This window comes from Myotis brandtii, unplaced genomic scaffold (genome assembly GCF_000412655.1).
Source record: "Myotis brandtii unplaced genomic scaffold, ASM41265v1 scaffold133, whole genome shotgun sequence".
Lineage (NCBI taxonomy): Eukaryota > Metazoa > Chordata > Mammalia > Chiroptera > Vespertilionidae > Myotis > Myotis brandtii.
This window is the reverse complement of record NW_005354718.1, coordinates 1,597,063-1,613,707: the sequence shown is the minus strand read 5'-3', so window position 1 is coordinate 1,613,707 and position 16,645 is coordinate 1,597,063. Positions and strand designations below refer to the sequence as shown.

The 16,645-nt window shown below is 43.4% G+C and overlaps 1 protein-coding gene and 1 pseudogene across 2 annotated transcripts; both read left to right on the top strand.

Moving 5' to 3' along the window:
- The first annotated feature begins 3,278 nt into the window (after nucleotides 1-3,278).
- Nucleotides 3,279-14,562, top strand: LOC102254237 (chromosome unknown open reading frame, human C15orf57). 2 transcript variants are annotated; one of them, XM_005860247.2, is made up of 4 exons: nucleotides 3,279-3,386; nucleotides 5,477-5,732; nucleotides 10,276-10,432; nucleotides 13,822-14,562. In XM_005860247.2, the coding sequence occupies exons 2-4, from the start codon at nucleotides 5,489-5,491 to the stop codon at nucleotides 13,958-13,960; spliced, it is 540 nt and encodes a 179-aa protein (XP_005860309.1). In that variant the 5' UTR covers nucleotides 3,279-3,386; nucleotides 5,477-5,488; the 3' UTR covers nucleotides 13,961-14,562. The 2 variants fall into 2 exon arrangements, with proteins under 2 accessions (XP_005860309.1, XP_005860307.1); XM_005860245.2 differs by having other exon boundaries at nucleotides 3,317-3,390.
- On the top strand, nucleotides 7,164-10,362 carry LOC102253940 (annotated as a pseudogene).
- Nucleotides 14,563-16,645: the final 2,083 nt, after the last annotated feature.

The window sequence follows — 16,645 nt, the reverse complement described above, 5'->3', positions numbered from 1 at the left end:
CGCGTTTCCGTTTAGCTGAGCCGGAGCCCTCAGCTCGCTCGCCGCCTCCGCCCCGGTGGAGAGCATGTCCGCCATCCGGCCTCCGCGGCCACCCCAAGTCCTGGCAAGGCTGCGGCACGGGAGGCTCAAACTCCCCGGCACGAGAACCCGGAGCCACCAGCAGCCGCCCAGTCTCATAACCACGAGGGCGCCACTGCTGGGTCGCGACCTGAAGACGTCACTCAGCACCAGCCAATCAACGAGGCCCAGTGCGAGGCGGGGACAGCGAAGGGAGGAAGTGAGTTGAATGACTGGCGTGGCGAGTTGAGAGGAAGATTCACCAAAAGCATTGAATTCATGTAGATATACTCAAAGTTCCTTGGGTATGGAAAAGCTCCTGAAAGGAACATAGTGAAAACAAACAGACTTTAAAACAAAACGGAGCGCTGAATTCCGAATATGCTAGGAATATTTAAGCATTGTGTTGTATGCTTTCAAAGAATGGAGCTCTTCCCAGCGTCCCTTGCATCTTGCACATTGGTGTATCCTCTGGGCTCTATCCGGCAGGCAAAGCCTTTGGCACCCGAGGCACACAGCAGAGGAAGCAAGCATCGTGTCTGACAAGATAGAATTGGAGGCATCTGGTTCGGGGGCTCGCAGCGGGGGAGGTTCTTGTGCCCAGTTCCCAGTCAGCAGTGCCAGCTGCAGTGGCAGTGTGGTGTTATTGTATTTATATACCACATCTTCGTTATCCACTCACCTATGGGTAAACACTTAGATTGCTTCCATATCTTAGCTATTGTAAATAGCCAAGTTTGTTTGGTGAGCAGGAAATCAGAAAAAAGGACATAAGTGAGTCGAGAGACCATGGAGTAGTTTTTTTTTCTTCTTTATCTTTATTGCTGAAAGTATTATATATGTCCCCTGTTTCCCTCCCATTGACCCCTTCCTCCCCACTCCCGCCCCCTCCCCAGGCCTTCATCCCACTATTGTCTGTGTCCATGAGTTATGCATATATGCATGTAAGTTCTTCAGTTAATGTCTTCCTCCCCCTACCTTTTTCCCTCTGAGATTCGTCGGCCTGGTGCATGCTTTCATGTCTCTGGATCTATGTGTATTTTGTTTGTCAGTTTGTTTTATTCATTCGATTCCACATATAAGTGAGGTCATTGTAATATATGTCTTACTCCGACTGGCTTATTTCACTCAGCATAATTCTCTCCAGGTCCATCTGAAATCCCTCTTTTTTACAGCTGTATAGTATTCCATTGGGTAAGTGTACCACAGCTTTTTTATTGATGGGCACTTAGGCTGTTTCCAGATCTTAGCTATTGTAAATAATGGTGCTATGAAATAGGGGTAGGTATTTTCTTTCTGGTTGGTATTTCAGGCTTCTTAGATATATTCCTAGAAGTGGGATCACTGGGTAAAATGGCAGTTCCATTTTTAATGTTTTTTGGAAACTCTGCCTGTTTTCCATTCCCACCAGCAGAACGTTGAAAAAAATGTAGTAGGGTTCCTTTTTCTCCACATCCTTGCTAGCACTTGTTTGTTGATATATCGATGGCCATTCTAGCAGGTCATTTTAATCATACTCAATGGGCAAAAACTAAAACCATTTCCCCTAAGAACAGAAACAAGACAGAGTTTCACCACTTTTATTCAACATAATATTGGAAGTCCTAGCTATAGCAATCAGACAAGAAGAAAAAATAAAAGACATCCAAATTGGAAAGGAGGATGTAAAACAGTCATTATTCGCAGATGACATGATACTGTACATAGAAAGTCCTAAAGATCCCACCAAAAAACTAGATTTAGTAAATGAATTCAACAGTGTAGCAGGATACAAAATTAACACTCAGATATCAATGGTATTTTTATTCACCAATAATGAACTCTCAGAAATAAAATTTTAAAAAAACAATCCCATTTACCATTGTAACAAAAAAAAAAAGTAAGATACTTAGGAATAAACTTAACCAAGGAGATAAAAGACCAGTACTTGGGAAAATTACAGAACGCTGAAAAAAGAGATAGAAGGAAGATATAAACAAGTGGAAGAATAGGCCATGATCATCTATTGGTAGAATTAACATAATTAAAATGTCCATACTGGCCATGGAGTGGTTTGATGAAGCATCCATAAGCCTATGAGACTGCCTCATTCTGCGAGTCAGATGCTGCCAGCCTCCTGTTACATAGGATGGTAGTTGGAGGCCTCAGGATCCTTCCGTGGGAGATTCCACTCCCCCATTCATTCCCTGTAGATAAGCTGTCAAAATCTTGCCTGCTCTAAGTTCCTTTTTTTGTAACCTCCTTGCTTTCCACTTCCTTCTCTTTGCACATTCTAAGAATGGTTATAAATGTGAGCAACGGAGGACCTTGTAGTTTCCTTTCACATATTGGTGATTATTAACACCATAGCCACATTAATTTACTTTGGACACATCTAGACACTCTATCATAAGCCAAGTTACTTCTACTAATGGTTGGCTAATGTCTTTCCGCACGTTCTTTCAGGAGTAACCAGCTCTGGAAATTGGGGTTTTAGGGGCGAGGAAGAGTTGCAGCTCAGCCTACTGATAATCCCTCAGATACCAAAGGTCACTTCCTTTTAAAAATAGTTTCTGACACACACCTCCCAAGACCATTCTCTCCTTTATGTACTCTGGCTACACTTCTGTTCTATCCTCTATAACTATTTGCTGTTATTTGTAAAGTTGTCTGCCCCATGACGCACCCTCTTACACTAAGCTGTGAAGACCTCCGGGACCCATACCGAGTCTATCTGCCTTGAATTCCCGCTTTAGACAGTGCTTAGAACACAGCAGGAATTCGGCTATTGACTAAATGAATGAGGAAAAGCTTCATCACATGAATGGGACAAGGGTCTCCTGTAAGGGACGAAGTCTCCTCCTACCCCTTTAAAGCCCCAAAGTGCTCTAACTTGGGTAGCGAAGGGCTGAAAATTTTGGAGACGAACACCGGCCCAGGCAATTGCTGAAGAGGTGAACTTGCTCGGGGAACCACGCCAAGTCTTGGGCCTTGGAAACCGGGCTTCCTCGTCCAAGCAGGGGATGGGGGAGGACGCCGCCCGCGCGGCTGGAACACCAGGAAAAGGCGGAATCAATGAAGTCCGGGGAAAGCCGGGGCCGGGGTACGCGGCTCCGCCGTTTCCCGGCAACAACGGGCTCCGCCCCCCCCCCCCCCCCCCCCCCGCTTCCTTGCACTCAGCTCCTCACTTCCTTATCCACTCGACCTATCCACGCACAGAACATCGCCAGGTCGGCGGTGGTTGGAGGGTTTCCTGGATCCGTCACTCGGAGACTCCGCCCACCATTTCTTCCGGCTGCCGGAGACGCAGCGGAGTGGAGGGTTTGCGGGCTGCCCGGCAGGCAGTTGCGGTAGGTGAGGAGGGGCGGGGGGCCCAGCATTTGTATCCGCGGTGCCGGCCCCATCCTGGAACGCCGCAGGGAGGCCTCGGAGCCTGACTCATCCCGCCCAGCCCGTCCTGGAGGCCGGAGTGACGGAGGCCCGTCTGGACACCCAAGTTCCCTGCGCTGTCCGGGACTTCCTAGGAGGGGAGGGGGACCGGGCTCCGGGGTGAGGCAATGTTTGTTTGGGTGGGTTTGCCAGCGGTTCTCAACCTGTGGGTTGCGACCCCTTTGGCGGTCGAACGATCCTTTCACAGGGGTCGCCTAAGACCATCCTGCATATCAGATATTTACATTACGATTCATAACAGTAGCAACATTACAGTTATGAAGTAGCAACGAAAATAATTTTATGCTTGTGTCACAACATGAGGAACTGTATTTAAAGGGCCAGAAGGTTGAGAACCACTGGGGGTGGGGGTTCATTGCGCCCCCTGGCATTAGTTCATTCAGGGCTGCCGTGACGTACCTGTCCCGTTTACTTCTGAGCCCTTGCGCTGGTTGGGCTCTCCTAGAGTTGGAATTAGTCAGACCTTTCTGTTGGCAGCCTTCCTAGTCTCAAAGGCCCATCCTGTAAGACTAGATAGTTATGAAAGCCTCCAGGACCTACCTCTGCTAGGGCCACTTTCAGTATACTATTCCCAATCAGGCAGAATGATATCTGGTAAAAATACGGATTTTGGAGCGGCACCGGTCTGGTTTCCAATCCAGGATTCACCATATATCAGTAATTACCCTTCTGATCCTCAGATCCTACAGATTCTTCATCTGCACAATGATGAAAATGTCTATTAGTGTTTCCATTGAAATAAGAACACAAGCCCAACTTCTGCCTCTAATGAGCAAATGGGCCTCTGCATATGACAGTGCTCTCTGAGAGACACTTTTCACCAAGCAGCACTTTTATTATCCTTGTGCATATGGAACTGTGCAAGACCTTTAGTGCCTTATTGAAAATGGAATTTAATTAGCTGAGGACAGAATTGTTGAATCTGGGAGCTTTTTGGAGAAAAGTGCAAGCTGATTGTCTTCACTGGAAATGTCATGAAATGTGCATGCCACCTGTGGTGTGTGTGTGTGTGTGTGTGTGTGTGTGTGTGTGTGTTTTAAAACATACAAAAGTAAAATTTGCCATTTTAACCATTTCTAGATATATAGTTCAGTGGCATTCACATTGTTATGCAACTATCACCACCACCCATCTATAGAACTTCCCAAACTGGAACTCGGTACCCATTAAACAATAACTTCCATTCCCCCATTCCAAAAACCCCTGGCAACCACTGTTCGGTTTTCTGTCTCTATGAATTTGACTGCACTAGGCACCTTACATAAGTGGCATCATCCAATATTTATCCTTTTGTATCTGGCTTGTAGAAATTCAATTTTTTAAAATATATTTTATTGATTTTTTTACAGAGAGGAAGGGAGAGAGATAGAGAGTTAGAAACATTGAAGAGAGAGAAACATCAATCAGCTGCCTCCTGCACACCCCCCACTGGGGATGTGCCCGCAACCAAGATACATGCCCTTGACAGGAATCGAACCTGGGATCCGTCAGTCTGCAGGCTGACACTTATCCAGCTAGGGCAGTGGTTGGCAAACTCATTAGTCAACAGAGCCAAATATCAACAGTACAACGATTGAAATTTCTTTTGAGAGCCAAATTTTTTAAACTTAAACTATATAGGTAGGAACATTGTTATTAACTTAATTAGGGTACTTCTAAGGCTTAGGAAGAGCCACACTCAAGGGGCCAAAGAGCCGCATGTGGCTCGCAAGCTGCAGTTTGCCGACCACGGGTAGGGCATAGAAATTCCATTTTTGAAGACAAGCTTCATTGTGAAAACAACTTGAGTGCAGAGCCAAAAGAAGAACCCAATTACCTTTTTGTCATCTTTTTATCTCTAACACAGAAACCTAATAGAAGACATTTTTAGGTTTGTTAAAGTTCTTAAAAGCCTATTACCTTCAATGGATAAACATATATCTGAATACTACATACTTATATTGTATTCTTAAAAGCCAGTTCTTGCTCACTTGAGCTTCTGTTTTTTCAGCTCAAATTCCAAATGAAAATGTTTGAAAGCATTGACTCTACAGCTACAAAATCTGGCCCGGATCTTTGGGCTGAAATCTGTTCCTGTCTGCCAAATCCTGACCAAGACGATGGTGCCAAAAATGCCTTCTCAGACTCCTTTATGGATTCTTATCCTGCAAGCACAGGCCAGAGAGAGGCCCCGGACTTTGCTACTGAGCCAGCTATAAAGCCTTGGGCTCCCTTGCAGGATTCAGAAGTGTATTTAGCATCTTTAGGTAAGTTAGATGACTTTTTAAAAAAAATCATAAACTGATGGTTTTAAAGGTGCTTGTTGAAGTTCCTTTACATTAAACCTGGTTTTCTGTTCTTTTTTAAAATTCTCACCCAAGGATATTTTTTCCATTGATTTTTAGAGAGAGTGGAAGGGAGGGAGAGATCAGGAGAGAAACATTGATGTGAGAGACACATCAATTGGTTGCCTTCCACACAGGCTCCAACTGGGCCTGGGGCTCCAACCTGCAACCCAGGTATATGCCCTTGACTGGGAATCCAGTCAAAACCCTTCAGAGCACAGGCGGACAGTCTAACCATTGAGCCAGATCAGCCAGGGTGGTTTTCTGTTCTTAAAAAAATTTTTTTTTGTCCTCACCACATGTATCTGTCAGGTGTAAGTAAGTATAGGGGTTGTTTCAGGTTGGTTGTGGGAAGGACCCCATTTTCCTTGTACATAGGGATTAAAATGATCTTTGCAATCTCTTACCTCTGTTATATCTAAATTCTGCTTTATGCCGTAGCTGGTTTGGCTCAGTGGATAGAGCGTCGGCCTGGGGACTGAAGGGTCCCAGATTCAATTCCAGTCAAGGGCACATACCTGGTTGCAGGCTTGATCCCCAGTAGGGGGCATGCAGGAGGCAGCCTATTGATCTCTCATCATCCATGTTTCTCTTTCTCCCTCTTCCTTTATCTCTGAAATCAATAAAAAAATATATATTTTAAAAAATAAATTCTGCTTTATTTCTTGCCTACTATTGGTGGCTCATATATTCAGACAACTCAAAAATATCAAATCTTATGCTATCCTAAAAGAAAAGGTCATGGCCTAGAGCTACATGTGGATTTATGATGCTACAGTTTGAAAAACTGTTATAGTAGATAGATTGATTGTTGGAATGGGAGCATATTGACATAAAATTCATTCTGCCTCTTGTTAGCTATTTTATTTTTTTAATATTTCCTGAACACATCTTCACTGTCCTGTCTTATGGCCTTAAGTGTAAGTATTTAGAAATATACAATAAATATACAAGTATTTAGAAATATACTAAATATACAAGAAAGAGATTCAGATTGTTCTGGGCTAGGGGAAAGAGAAATATCAGTCGAGGGCAGTAATGGCCATGCTTTAAAATTGTAGTATATTCTTACTATTAAACATTCATGAGACCCATCTACGTGTCACAAAACCAAACCTAGGAATAATTGTTTAAGGAAGGAAAGGCAATTTAGGAAGAAGAAGCTTTTAAGAAAGGATAGAAAGAAGAGTCAGAGTAGAGTTTACATAATTGCTGAGAAATATCTTGGAAAAACAAAAGGAATTTTGATAACTGTGTACTGGAGGAAAAGATATGAGAAAAACAGGTGGAATGATGGATAATGAGAAAGATGAGGGTGTAATGTGAGATTCTCAGGAAGCCACCAAAGATAGGCTATGACCATGGCTGAGGAGGTTGGCAGTTCTGTTTTGTGGTAGTCAGAACATCTGTTTAATGATGATAAGGAGAAGAAGCAACATTCTGAGAAAACTAAAAAACCAGATCCTTTGGCTTGTTGGTGCTCTGTGCCCAAGGGTTATAAGAAACTTTCATGGGTTACAGACATGGTGGCTGTTAGGATGGAAAAGCTGACAACTATACCTGCAAGTCTGATGTTTGCATTTATATGTGTGCATGCAGCCAGAGAAGAGGAATCCAAAAAGGAGCTAGTGAAACCACCTCTCCAGTCTAAATATGTTCAAGAGCAGCCTGGTAATTTACAAGTGGGCTTTGGCTCCATCCACACTGCAGCTGGTTCTTATATTGGCTGGTGCAAGGGTGTTTATGTCCTTGTGGAAAATGGGATAATGGATACAGTACAATTTGGAAAAGAGGCATATGTTTATCTTGAAGAATCCACCACGGAATTTTCTTCTGAAAACTGGACTAATTAGTTTCAGGATTGGCAGGCTTGGTTTCAGCAAGAAAAGGTTCTAGATTTAAGAAAATTGGTTCTCCACTGGGACGGGCCACTTTAGGAGCAACTGTTTATTATCCAGTTCAGTCTGTAACAATTGCAAAGGTAACTAGAAAAAAGGCATATGGTACAAGCCAGAAAATTTGTGAAGCAGGTAAATCATTATGGAAAACAAACAAACAAAAACACCAAAAAAGAATCACTTCCTGAACCTAAAGAAAAAACAAAGCTAGGAAGCTCTACTGAAATAGAAATACCCGCAAAAACAACTCACGACTTGAAACATTCCGTTTCTTTGCCAACAGAACTCAGCTCTGAAACGAAGACCAAATCAGAATTCACCTCAGGTGCTACACAGTTCATGCCTGACATGGATCATGGGTCACAAGCAGTTCCCTCTAGAAGGTGTAGATATGTACAGCAGTAGAAGCTGAACTAGTCTAATAGGGAACTACGGATGTGTGAAGTTCCAAATAATGACGAAAAAGATCATGTAATAAGTAACTGTGACACACAGAGTACAACTTAAAGCAAGTTTATCCTTTAGATCTTCTAATGGATAGTTTGGCCAATCACATAAATGTTTAAAACACACACAGCAAATACAATTCAAATACTATTAAATGATTAGTGAAGAGGCAGTAGTATTAGGATGCATTTGATGATTTTCAAGGGTGTTTATAAAAACAACAAAAAATAGAGTGAATATGTGAACATTTATGAGACTAAAATTTGAAGAAACATGTATGTGTATATATAAATACTTATACATATACACAGGTATATATGCTTTAGCTTTTTGTAATTAATGTCAGCTAAATTAGAATGGTGTATGGAAGGATGTGTTTTTTATTTCCCAGAGCTGGAATAAAATATCCATATTTTATGACAAAATAAAAGAAGCTTTCATGGGTTCAGTGATAATTTTGATTGGTTCAGAAAGTTAAAATTCCCTTGATATTTTCTAAAATCAGATAAGATAATGATTAAAATTTCCTTCTCTGAGGAAAATAAGAACCATTTCTGGCTCCTATGGCAGAGTTTGGGAGACAATGGCAGGCAGGTTTGGAGTATGTAATGGCACCTGCTTCTGCCTGCCCAACTTAGGTCACACCTGATCATGGACTCAGCACACTCAGAGAGGGGAAGACCTTTTCCAGCCCAAAAGAGCACCTTCCACCTTGACAGCCAAGGACAGACAATATAAAGATTGTTTTTATTGCCAAATAAACTATATCAAAGATAATTCACTAAGATCACCAATTAAAACCTTAGTCTTTAGTCAGTTCAACATGAGATATACATAATTCTTTTCATATCCTCAAGGAGAAAAAAATTCCTCAAATATTTTACAGGTGTTCTACATGGGTGAGTGCTTGGAGATAACTTGCATCAACAGAAGGTACTTATTGTTTTAATCAGTGGATGCTAGCTGATGTGGCTTATCTATAATAATAAAAGGGTAATATGCTAATTAGACCATATGTCCTTCAGGACGTCATTCTGGATGTCCTTCCTGACGAAGCCAGGGCCGGAGGGAAGCCAGCCCAGGTCCCGGGTGCCTGCCTGCGGCTGGAGGAGGGAAGCCCGGGTCCCAGGTGCCGGAGGGAAGCCGGTGCTGGCAGCCGGGGGAAGGAAGGCCTATTCTTGCATGAATTTTCGTGCATCGGGCCTCTAGTTTAGAAATGAAAACAGGATTGTAAATCATAAAGTTTCCATTGGTTCTGGGCTTGATGTTCACCATCCCCAAAAGCTATCATTTACCCATTTATTATAGTTGAAGGCAAGACTAAACAAAGGCAGAAGGTACATGGTGATACCCTCTCTTGTATTCTTCAAAAGGGGATATCTGTTCTCAACAGTTACACTTAAAATGCAAATAAGAGTAATTAAACATCTATCATCAGGAAGCCATATGGACCACTCTCAAAGAGATTACAAGATGTTTGTTTTTATTAGGCTCCAACATCCAGGCCCAAAGTTGAGCAACTTTAAAAAATGTTGGGAGATTCCTTCTCTTTAATCAAGAATTTAATCACACATAGAAATCTTACAAGTCTCTTATTGAGTTCTTATCAAGTCAATTTTAATGTCTAATGAACCATTGGATCTCTCATCATTTTCTCTAAGTCTTTCTCATGAGGTTTGGCAACCACTTTATGTCACTGTAATAAAAAGAAAAACCATTTACTCCTCAGAGAGACTGTTTTCAAGGAGTTAAAAAAAGATGATAGTATACACATGTCAAGCCAGGGAAAACAAGCATTCCATAGAGAGATACCTGCTGGGCTTCTGTGACTTCAAAGAAAACATGCCATCAATTTATTATGAGAACGTATGGCTTTCCCTTTTCTGGGGTTAAACATTTATTTGGTGCAATGTAGAGTGAAAACATTGTGCAGGAAAAGGAAAATTGTACATTTCTCTTTAGCTGCCCTCCTTAAAAAATTAGGGGTTTTTGTTTTTTTTTTTGTAGAGAGTGTGGATGTACTCATCAGTCAGAGAATTTTTGAAGTTGGCATTTGCAATTAAAATTTAGTTTCATTTCATATCACCTTCCTTGTTAAGCTCCATTTCTTCTCTCTTTAGAGAATAAACTGAGAAGAATCAAAGGTTTAAATCAGGAAGTGACTTCTAAGGACATGCTTCGAACCCTGGCCCAAGCCAAGAAGGAATGCTGGGACCGGTTCCTCCAGGAAAAGTTAGCATCAGAGTTCTTCGTGGATGGACTTGATTCTGATGAGAGGTAATTGATTCCCAGGCCAGTTCTAGGTGATAGTCTGTTTTACTGTGGGCATTTCTTTTTCTCTAAAGAATTCAGGGAGAGTGACATCTGAGTTGAGATATTAGTTGATATCAACATCAGCGTTTCTGAGTTAAAATCATCCTTTGTCAATTTGCTCTATTTGCTCTTAGTACAGCAGCAGATTTTTGAGAAAGGGTATTTTTGCTAAAAGGCAAATACTCCAGCCACATGTTGATCACAGATTGGATGTAGTTGAGGATAAACCATTGCCGCCTTTTTTTAAAAAAAAAAATTTTTTTAACCTCACCCTAGGATATATTTTTTATTGATTCTCGGAGAGAGAGGAAGGAAGAGAGAGAGAGAGAAACACTCAATCAGTTGCCTCCCATACATGCCCCAACTAGGAATTAAACCCGCACCCTAGGTATGTGCCCTGATCTGGAATCAAACCCGCAACCATTTTGGTGTAGAGGATGATGCTCCAACCAACTGAGCCACCTGGCCAGGGCCATTGTCTGCATTTTTAAGTGCAAGTACATAAAGCACTTGAGAAAGTAGTAATCAGTCAACAACTGGAACTATGTCTTCTTACCTCCGAATCTCTGTTGCCTTACAGAGTTTCTGTCATTTTGTAGCCGCTCAAATGTGTGTAGACTAAATGAATGATTTTCTTAAGCATCTACTGAGTGAAGGCACTGTGCCTGGTGTCCTGGTGGAGGGGAGATGTAAGGAAGTTTAACACCCTCTTTTTTTGTCCTTGTAACTAGTTGTGTAGAGATGACACATAGGTATAAATAATATGAGGCGGCATGAGAGAAGAGGCAGGTGAGAAGAAGCGACAGGACATGCTGTAGGAGTTGAGAGACCATTGAGCTCCCTTTGGGCTCTGGTGTTTGTGCCAAGGGAGGAGGCAGGACTTGAACAGTACCTGCAGGTGGGCCCGATGCAAAAGGAGGAAGAGCATTCTGCCGCAAGGCAGGGAATGCGTGACACCGGGAAAATGGCTCTGCCACTTAGTGGTGGTATGTTCTTGGGTGAGTAAACTGTGTGTGCCTCAGTTTCCTCCTCTGTGAAGCACAGGAAACCTCATAAGGTTATGGTGAAGGTTTAATGAGTTACTGTGTGTAAAGTTCTTAGGACAGTGCCTGATACATGGTAAGTGCTATGTAAATGTTAGCTATTATTAATATTATTCTTCCTAACAGAATCTTTTTTATTTATTTATTTTTAAAGACTAGTTTATTGATTTTTAGAGAAAGAGGGAAAGAGAGGGAGAGAGAAGCATTGATGGATGTGAGAGCACAGTATGGATCAGCTGCATCCTGCATGCCCCCTTACTGTGATTGAGCCCACAACTGGGGCATGTGCCCTTGACCAGGAATTGAACCAGCGACCCTTGGTACATGGGATGACGTCCAACCAACGGAGCCACACCGGCCAGGGTGCTAACAGAATTTTAAAGTTCAGTAACAACTTATTCAAAATAAGATCAGTGAGGGGAATAACAACCTCAATTTTAACAAAAGGTCTTGAGGGGAATATGACTTAATCTAAATATACAACATATCTTTCAACATTGATTTTGAGAGTCCCATTGTGTCAGATGAAGATATTGCTGCTGAAATTGTGGGCAATATGTGATAAAACTTCATACGTTTTATTTTTTAATTTGCAAAGTAGCTTCACTTACATTATCTTAAATATCAAATCAGCATTCCCCGAGATCCTTCAGAAATCGGTGTGGCATCTAAGGTCAGGCCAGCTACCTTCTCAGGTTCAGAACAATAATACAAATTTTGCTCTTTTCTGTATCTAAAGGCTCAATCCAATTGAGCTTTAAACTGCCCCAAATACAAAAGACTTGAAAATACACAGATTCCTGACTCACTAATAATTTGGTGTTTTCTCTCCCCTTGAATATCTCCTTCCTTTCCAGCTCTAAGAAGAAAAGATAAAACTTTCTCCTGCCTAATTCTCAACTAAGAATTCTTTTTCTTTGAAATCAGATCAGCACCAAGGCTCGTTAACATTTCTGTGTATTTATCAATAGCTAAAGTAATGTGTTTTTCCCTTCTCTATAGAAATAATTGAGCCCGGCTGGCATGGCTCAGTGGTTGAGGGTTGACCAGGAGGTCACGGTTCGATTCCTGGTCAGGGCACATGCCTGGTTTGCGGGCTTAATCCCCAATAGGGGGGCATGCAGGAGGTGACCAATCAATGATTCTCGCATTATTGATGTTTCTAGCTCTCTCTTCCTCTCCCTTCCTCTCTGAAATCAATAAAAATATATTTTAAAAAAGAAATAATTGAAATAATTCTCTGAAAAGTGTGGTAGGTGAAGATTAAATGCCTGTGCAGCATCTGAGTCCCCTGAGCTGGGCTGTTGTTCCCCCAAGCCTACATCGGTGGGAAAGCTTCTGTCATTGTTCAGAGCACAGTATATATGCATTTGTTTTCAAACTTCAAAGTTTATGTTTTAAACAGAGGCCATTTTGTAGGGGATTGTGTGGTTCTTCGCCTACATGATGGCCAGGAAGGCCACCCTCTTCATGCTTTTGGCAAGGGAGTCATGGCTGAGCAATCCAACTGTGCACAACACGAATCCCCACCCCTGACAGATGTCTTAAATCTGCTGGTTATGGCTTTATTTCTTGGCTTAAGACTTTGTGCTGTTGAAGAGCATAGAATGTGGTTAACATTATTTCTGGTCATTTATATTTTACTGTGAATGTCTGATGGCTGTAGAGTGAGAATCCTGTGTACTTAAGGAAGGTGGGGGGGAGACCACTCCTCCCTTCCCCACATATCCAAACCAAAAAGGGCCTTCTGGCTTGGTGGCCATTCCTTTATGGGGACATTGCTGTTCAAGTGTTTCCATCCTGGGGACTTGTTGGAGGGTGAACTAAACAAACAAAAAGCCCACAAACAAGCAAAATTGCTCTCAGTGCAGCTAAGCATCATTGAGTCTCAGACTATTTCAGGTCTGACATTCCAAGACGCTCAGGTTTTTGCCTCACTGATAATTTGGTATTTATTTGAGTGTTTTCTCCTCTTGACAGTTTCTCTCCTCTTTTGAGGGGAAACAAAAAGACAGGACTGAGGCATTAGCTCTCCAGCTGTTCTCATCAAGCCTCAGAGGCTCTGCATTCCAAGGGGTTCCGATGCTGCTTACAGCCAAAGGCCCACCAGGGGGTAAATTATGCCTGGGAGCTGCCAGGACGCACAGCTGTCAGAGGAGTATCGTCTTCTCCCCACGTTAGCAGTGAAAAACAATTGTAGGAAGAAATTGGTTGTGGGTGGGAAGGCAGTGCTTGAGTAACTGAGATAATCATTAAGTAATTAACCATCCAGGTCTGATGCAGTCACCCTTTTCTCTTGCTCTTTTCTAGCACCTTGGAACATTTCAAGAGGTGGCTCCAGCCAGATAAGGTGGCCATCAGTACAGAGGAGGTCCAGTATCTGATTCCTCCAGAGTCACAGATGGAGAAGCCAGTGGCTGGGGACGAGCCAGCGGCAGCGGAACAATAAATTACAAGTAGACAGACAGACAGACACAGATAGACAGGTAGACACACACACACACACACACACACACACACACACACACACACACACACGCTTGCGTGGAGCAGCTGTTTTGAGTCCAGAGCGAACAGTGGGGAGCTCAGTGGCAGTATCAGCAAGGAGAAAACTCTGGAGGGGCAAAGCCCAACCTTCCACTCCACAAAGCAAACAGCCGTGGGTACCCGAGGACTTGCTTGGGGCTGGAACGTGTGTCTGTCTTGAATGAAGTGACTGACCCAGCGCACGCTAGATCAAAATACCGGTTTCCTGTATGTCTCACAGCTTGCTTGAGCTCTGGTGGTGCAGGTGAGAAGTCTATTGAGAATCTAGTGAAGGACCCAGATGTAAATGTATGTGGAGCAGCTGATGCCCTTGTGTATTATGTTTAAGTTAAGTGAGCCATATTTATCCTTGCCTCTTCTGGATTTTCCTACCTGTGTCCCAGCATTCCCTGGGTAACTTGACAGGGGTGAGTGGGGCCAAGGAATGTGAAGTCTGCCTCCTTAAATCCAAGCCCCATTTGGGGCTTCTCTAAGTCCATAATAAATATGAGGACTTCAGCAAAAGAGCCTGTGCTTTTCCTTTGATTTGTTCCTTGTGGGGGAAATGGACAAAAGAAATGTGAAAAGGTGGGTGTTTTTCTCTGTGTGTGTGTGTGTGTGTGTGTGTGTGTGTTTAAATTTCACGAGTGGTTTCTCCCCTAACTTCCTCCTGCACTTATAAAGGGCTAAGTTCCAAATTAGACTTGCAAATATGGTTTTGGTATTTGATACCACTGCTTGAATGGTTCCCTGCTTGCTACTTGTAGCAGCTTTTTTGGATGAGCCTGCGCTTCCCTCCTTATTTATGGTGCTGTTGTTCAGGTGGTGGTGTCCATATAAAACTTTTCTCATCAGAACAGCTGTATGTGTGGTGCAATTGACCTGATTCCTCCCTGAGAGATGCTCCCAGGCAGTGGGGAGGTAAAAACAAAAGCATGCCAATGCAGATGAGCCGGTAACTTTTGTCAGCCTTCTGTTTTTAACTTGTGCCCTCTGACAAGCCAAACCTCAGTGCTCTGAGGGGTACATTTCTGAGGCCACGGCTCCATGGGGCTTCTTCCTGGGTAACAGGTTCCTAGTCCCTAATGATGAGCAGGGTGGCCATACAAATCTTCAGAGAACATTTGTTTTTTTAAAAATTGAATTTATTGAGGTGACATTGGTTCACAAAACCATACAGGTTTCAAGTATACAACTCAACAAAACATTATCTGCACACTGCATCGTGCACCTATCACTCAAAGTAAAGTCTCTTTCTATCCCCATTTATCCCCCCTTTGCCCACCTCCACTTACCCCCTACCCCCTTTCCCCTCTGGCTATCAGCACACTGTTGTCTCTGTGTGTGTGTATGTATATATATACATACATACTAGAGGCCCAGTGCACGACTTCATGCACCAGTGGGGTCCCACAGCCTGGCCTGTGGGATTGAGCTGAAACTGGCTTTCCAACATCCCCCAAGGGGCACCGGATATGCGAGAGGGTGCAGGCCAGGCCGAGGGACCCCACTGGTGCATGATCAGGGCCAGGGAGGGACGCAGGAGGTTGGCCAGCCGGGGAGGGACCACAGGAGGGTTCCAGGGCGTGTCCTGCCTGTCTCAGTCCCGATCTGCTGGACCCCAGCAGCAAGCTAACCTACCGGTTGGAGTGTCTGCTCCCTGGTGGTCAGTGCACATCATAGCGACTGGTCGACTGTCTGCCCCCTGGTGGTCAGTGTACGTCATAGCCAGCAGTTGAGCCCTCTGGCAAATCCAGTGCCCCTCGGGGGATGTCAGAGAGCCAGTTTCAGGCCTTAGCATATCATTAGCATATTACGCTTTGATTGGTTGAACAGATGACCAGATGACCAGACACGTAGCGTATTAGGCTTTTATTATATAGGATATTTGCTTAATCCCTTCACCTTTTTTCATCCAGCCCCCCAATCCACTTTCCCTCTGACAGTTGTCAGCCTGTTCGATGTATCCATGCCTCTGTTTCTATTTTTTGAAGGACCCAGTTTATTTTGTTCATTAGAGTCCACATATAAGTGAGATCATATGTTATTTGTCTTTCTCTGACTGGCTTATTTCGCTTAGCATAAAAATCTCCAGGTCCATCCCTGGTGTCACAAAAGGCAAAATTTCCTTCTTTTATAAGCCTGAGTAGTATTCCATTGTATAAATATACCACAGCTTTTTTATTTACTCATCTATTGATGGACACTTGGGCTGTTTCCAGATCTTAGCTATCTAATCTAATAAAAGACAAACATGCAAATGGACTGTACCTTCGCTATGCCTTAAGCCACACCCACCAGCCAATCAGAGAGACTATATGCAAATTAACCCAGCCAAGATGGCGGCCGGCAGCCATGGAGCTGGAGCAAGCAGGAGGCTTGGTTGCCCCACTGATGGAGGAAGCCAAGCTTCACACCTGCCGTGGCCGGCTCTGAGCTCCACTGAAGGCAACAAAGTTTCAATTATAGAAGATAAATAAACCCCAGATACCTGCTTTCAGCTGGCCGTGGCCACGGAGCTGGAGCGAGCAGGAGGCTTGGTTGCTCCAGTGATGGAGGAAGCCAAGCTTCCCGCCTGCCGCAGCCGGCTCTGAGCTCTACTGAAGGT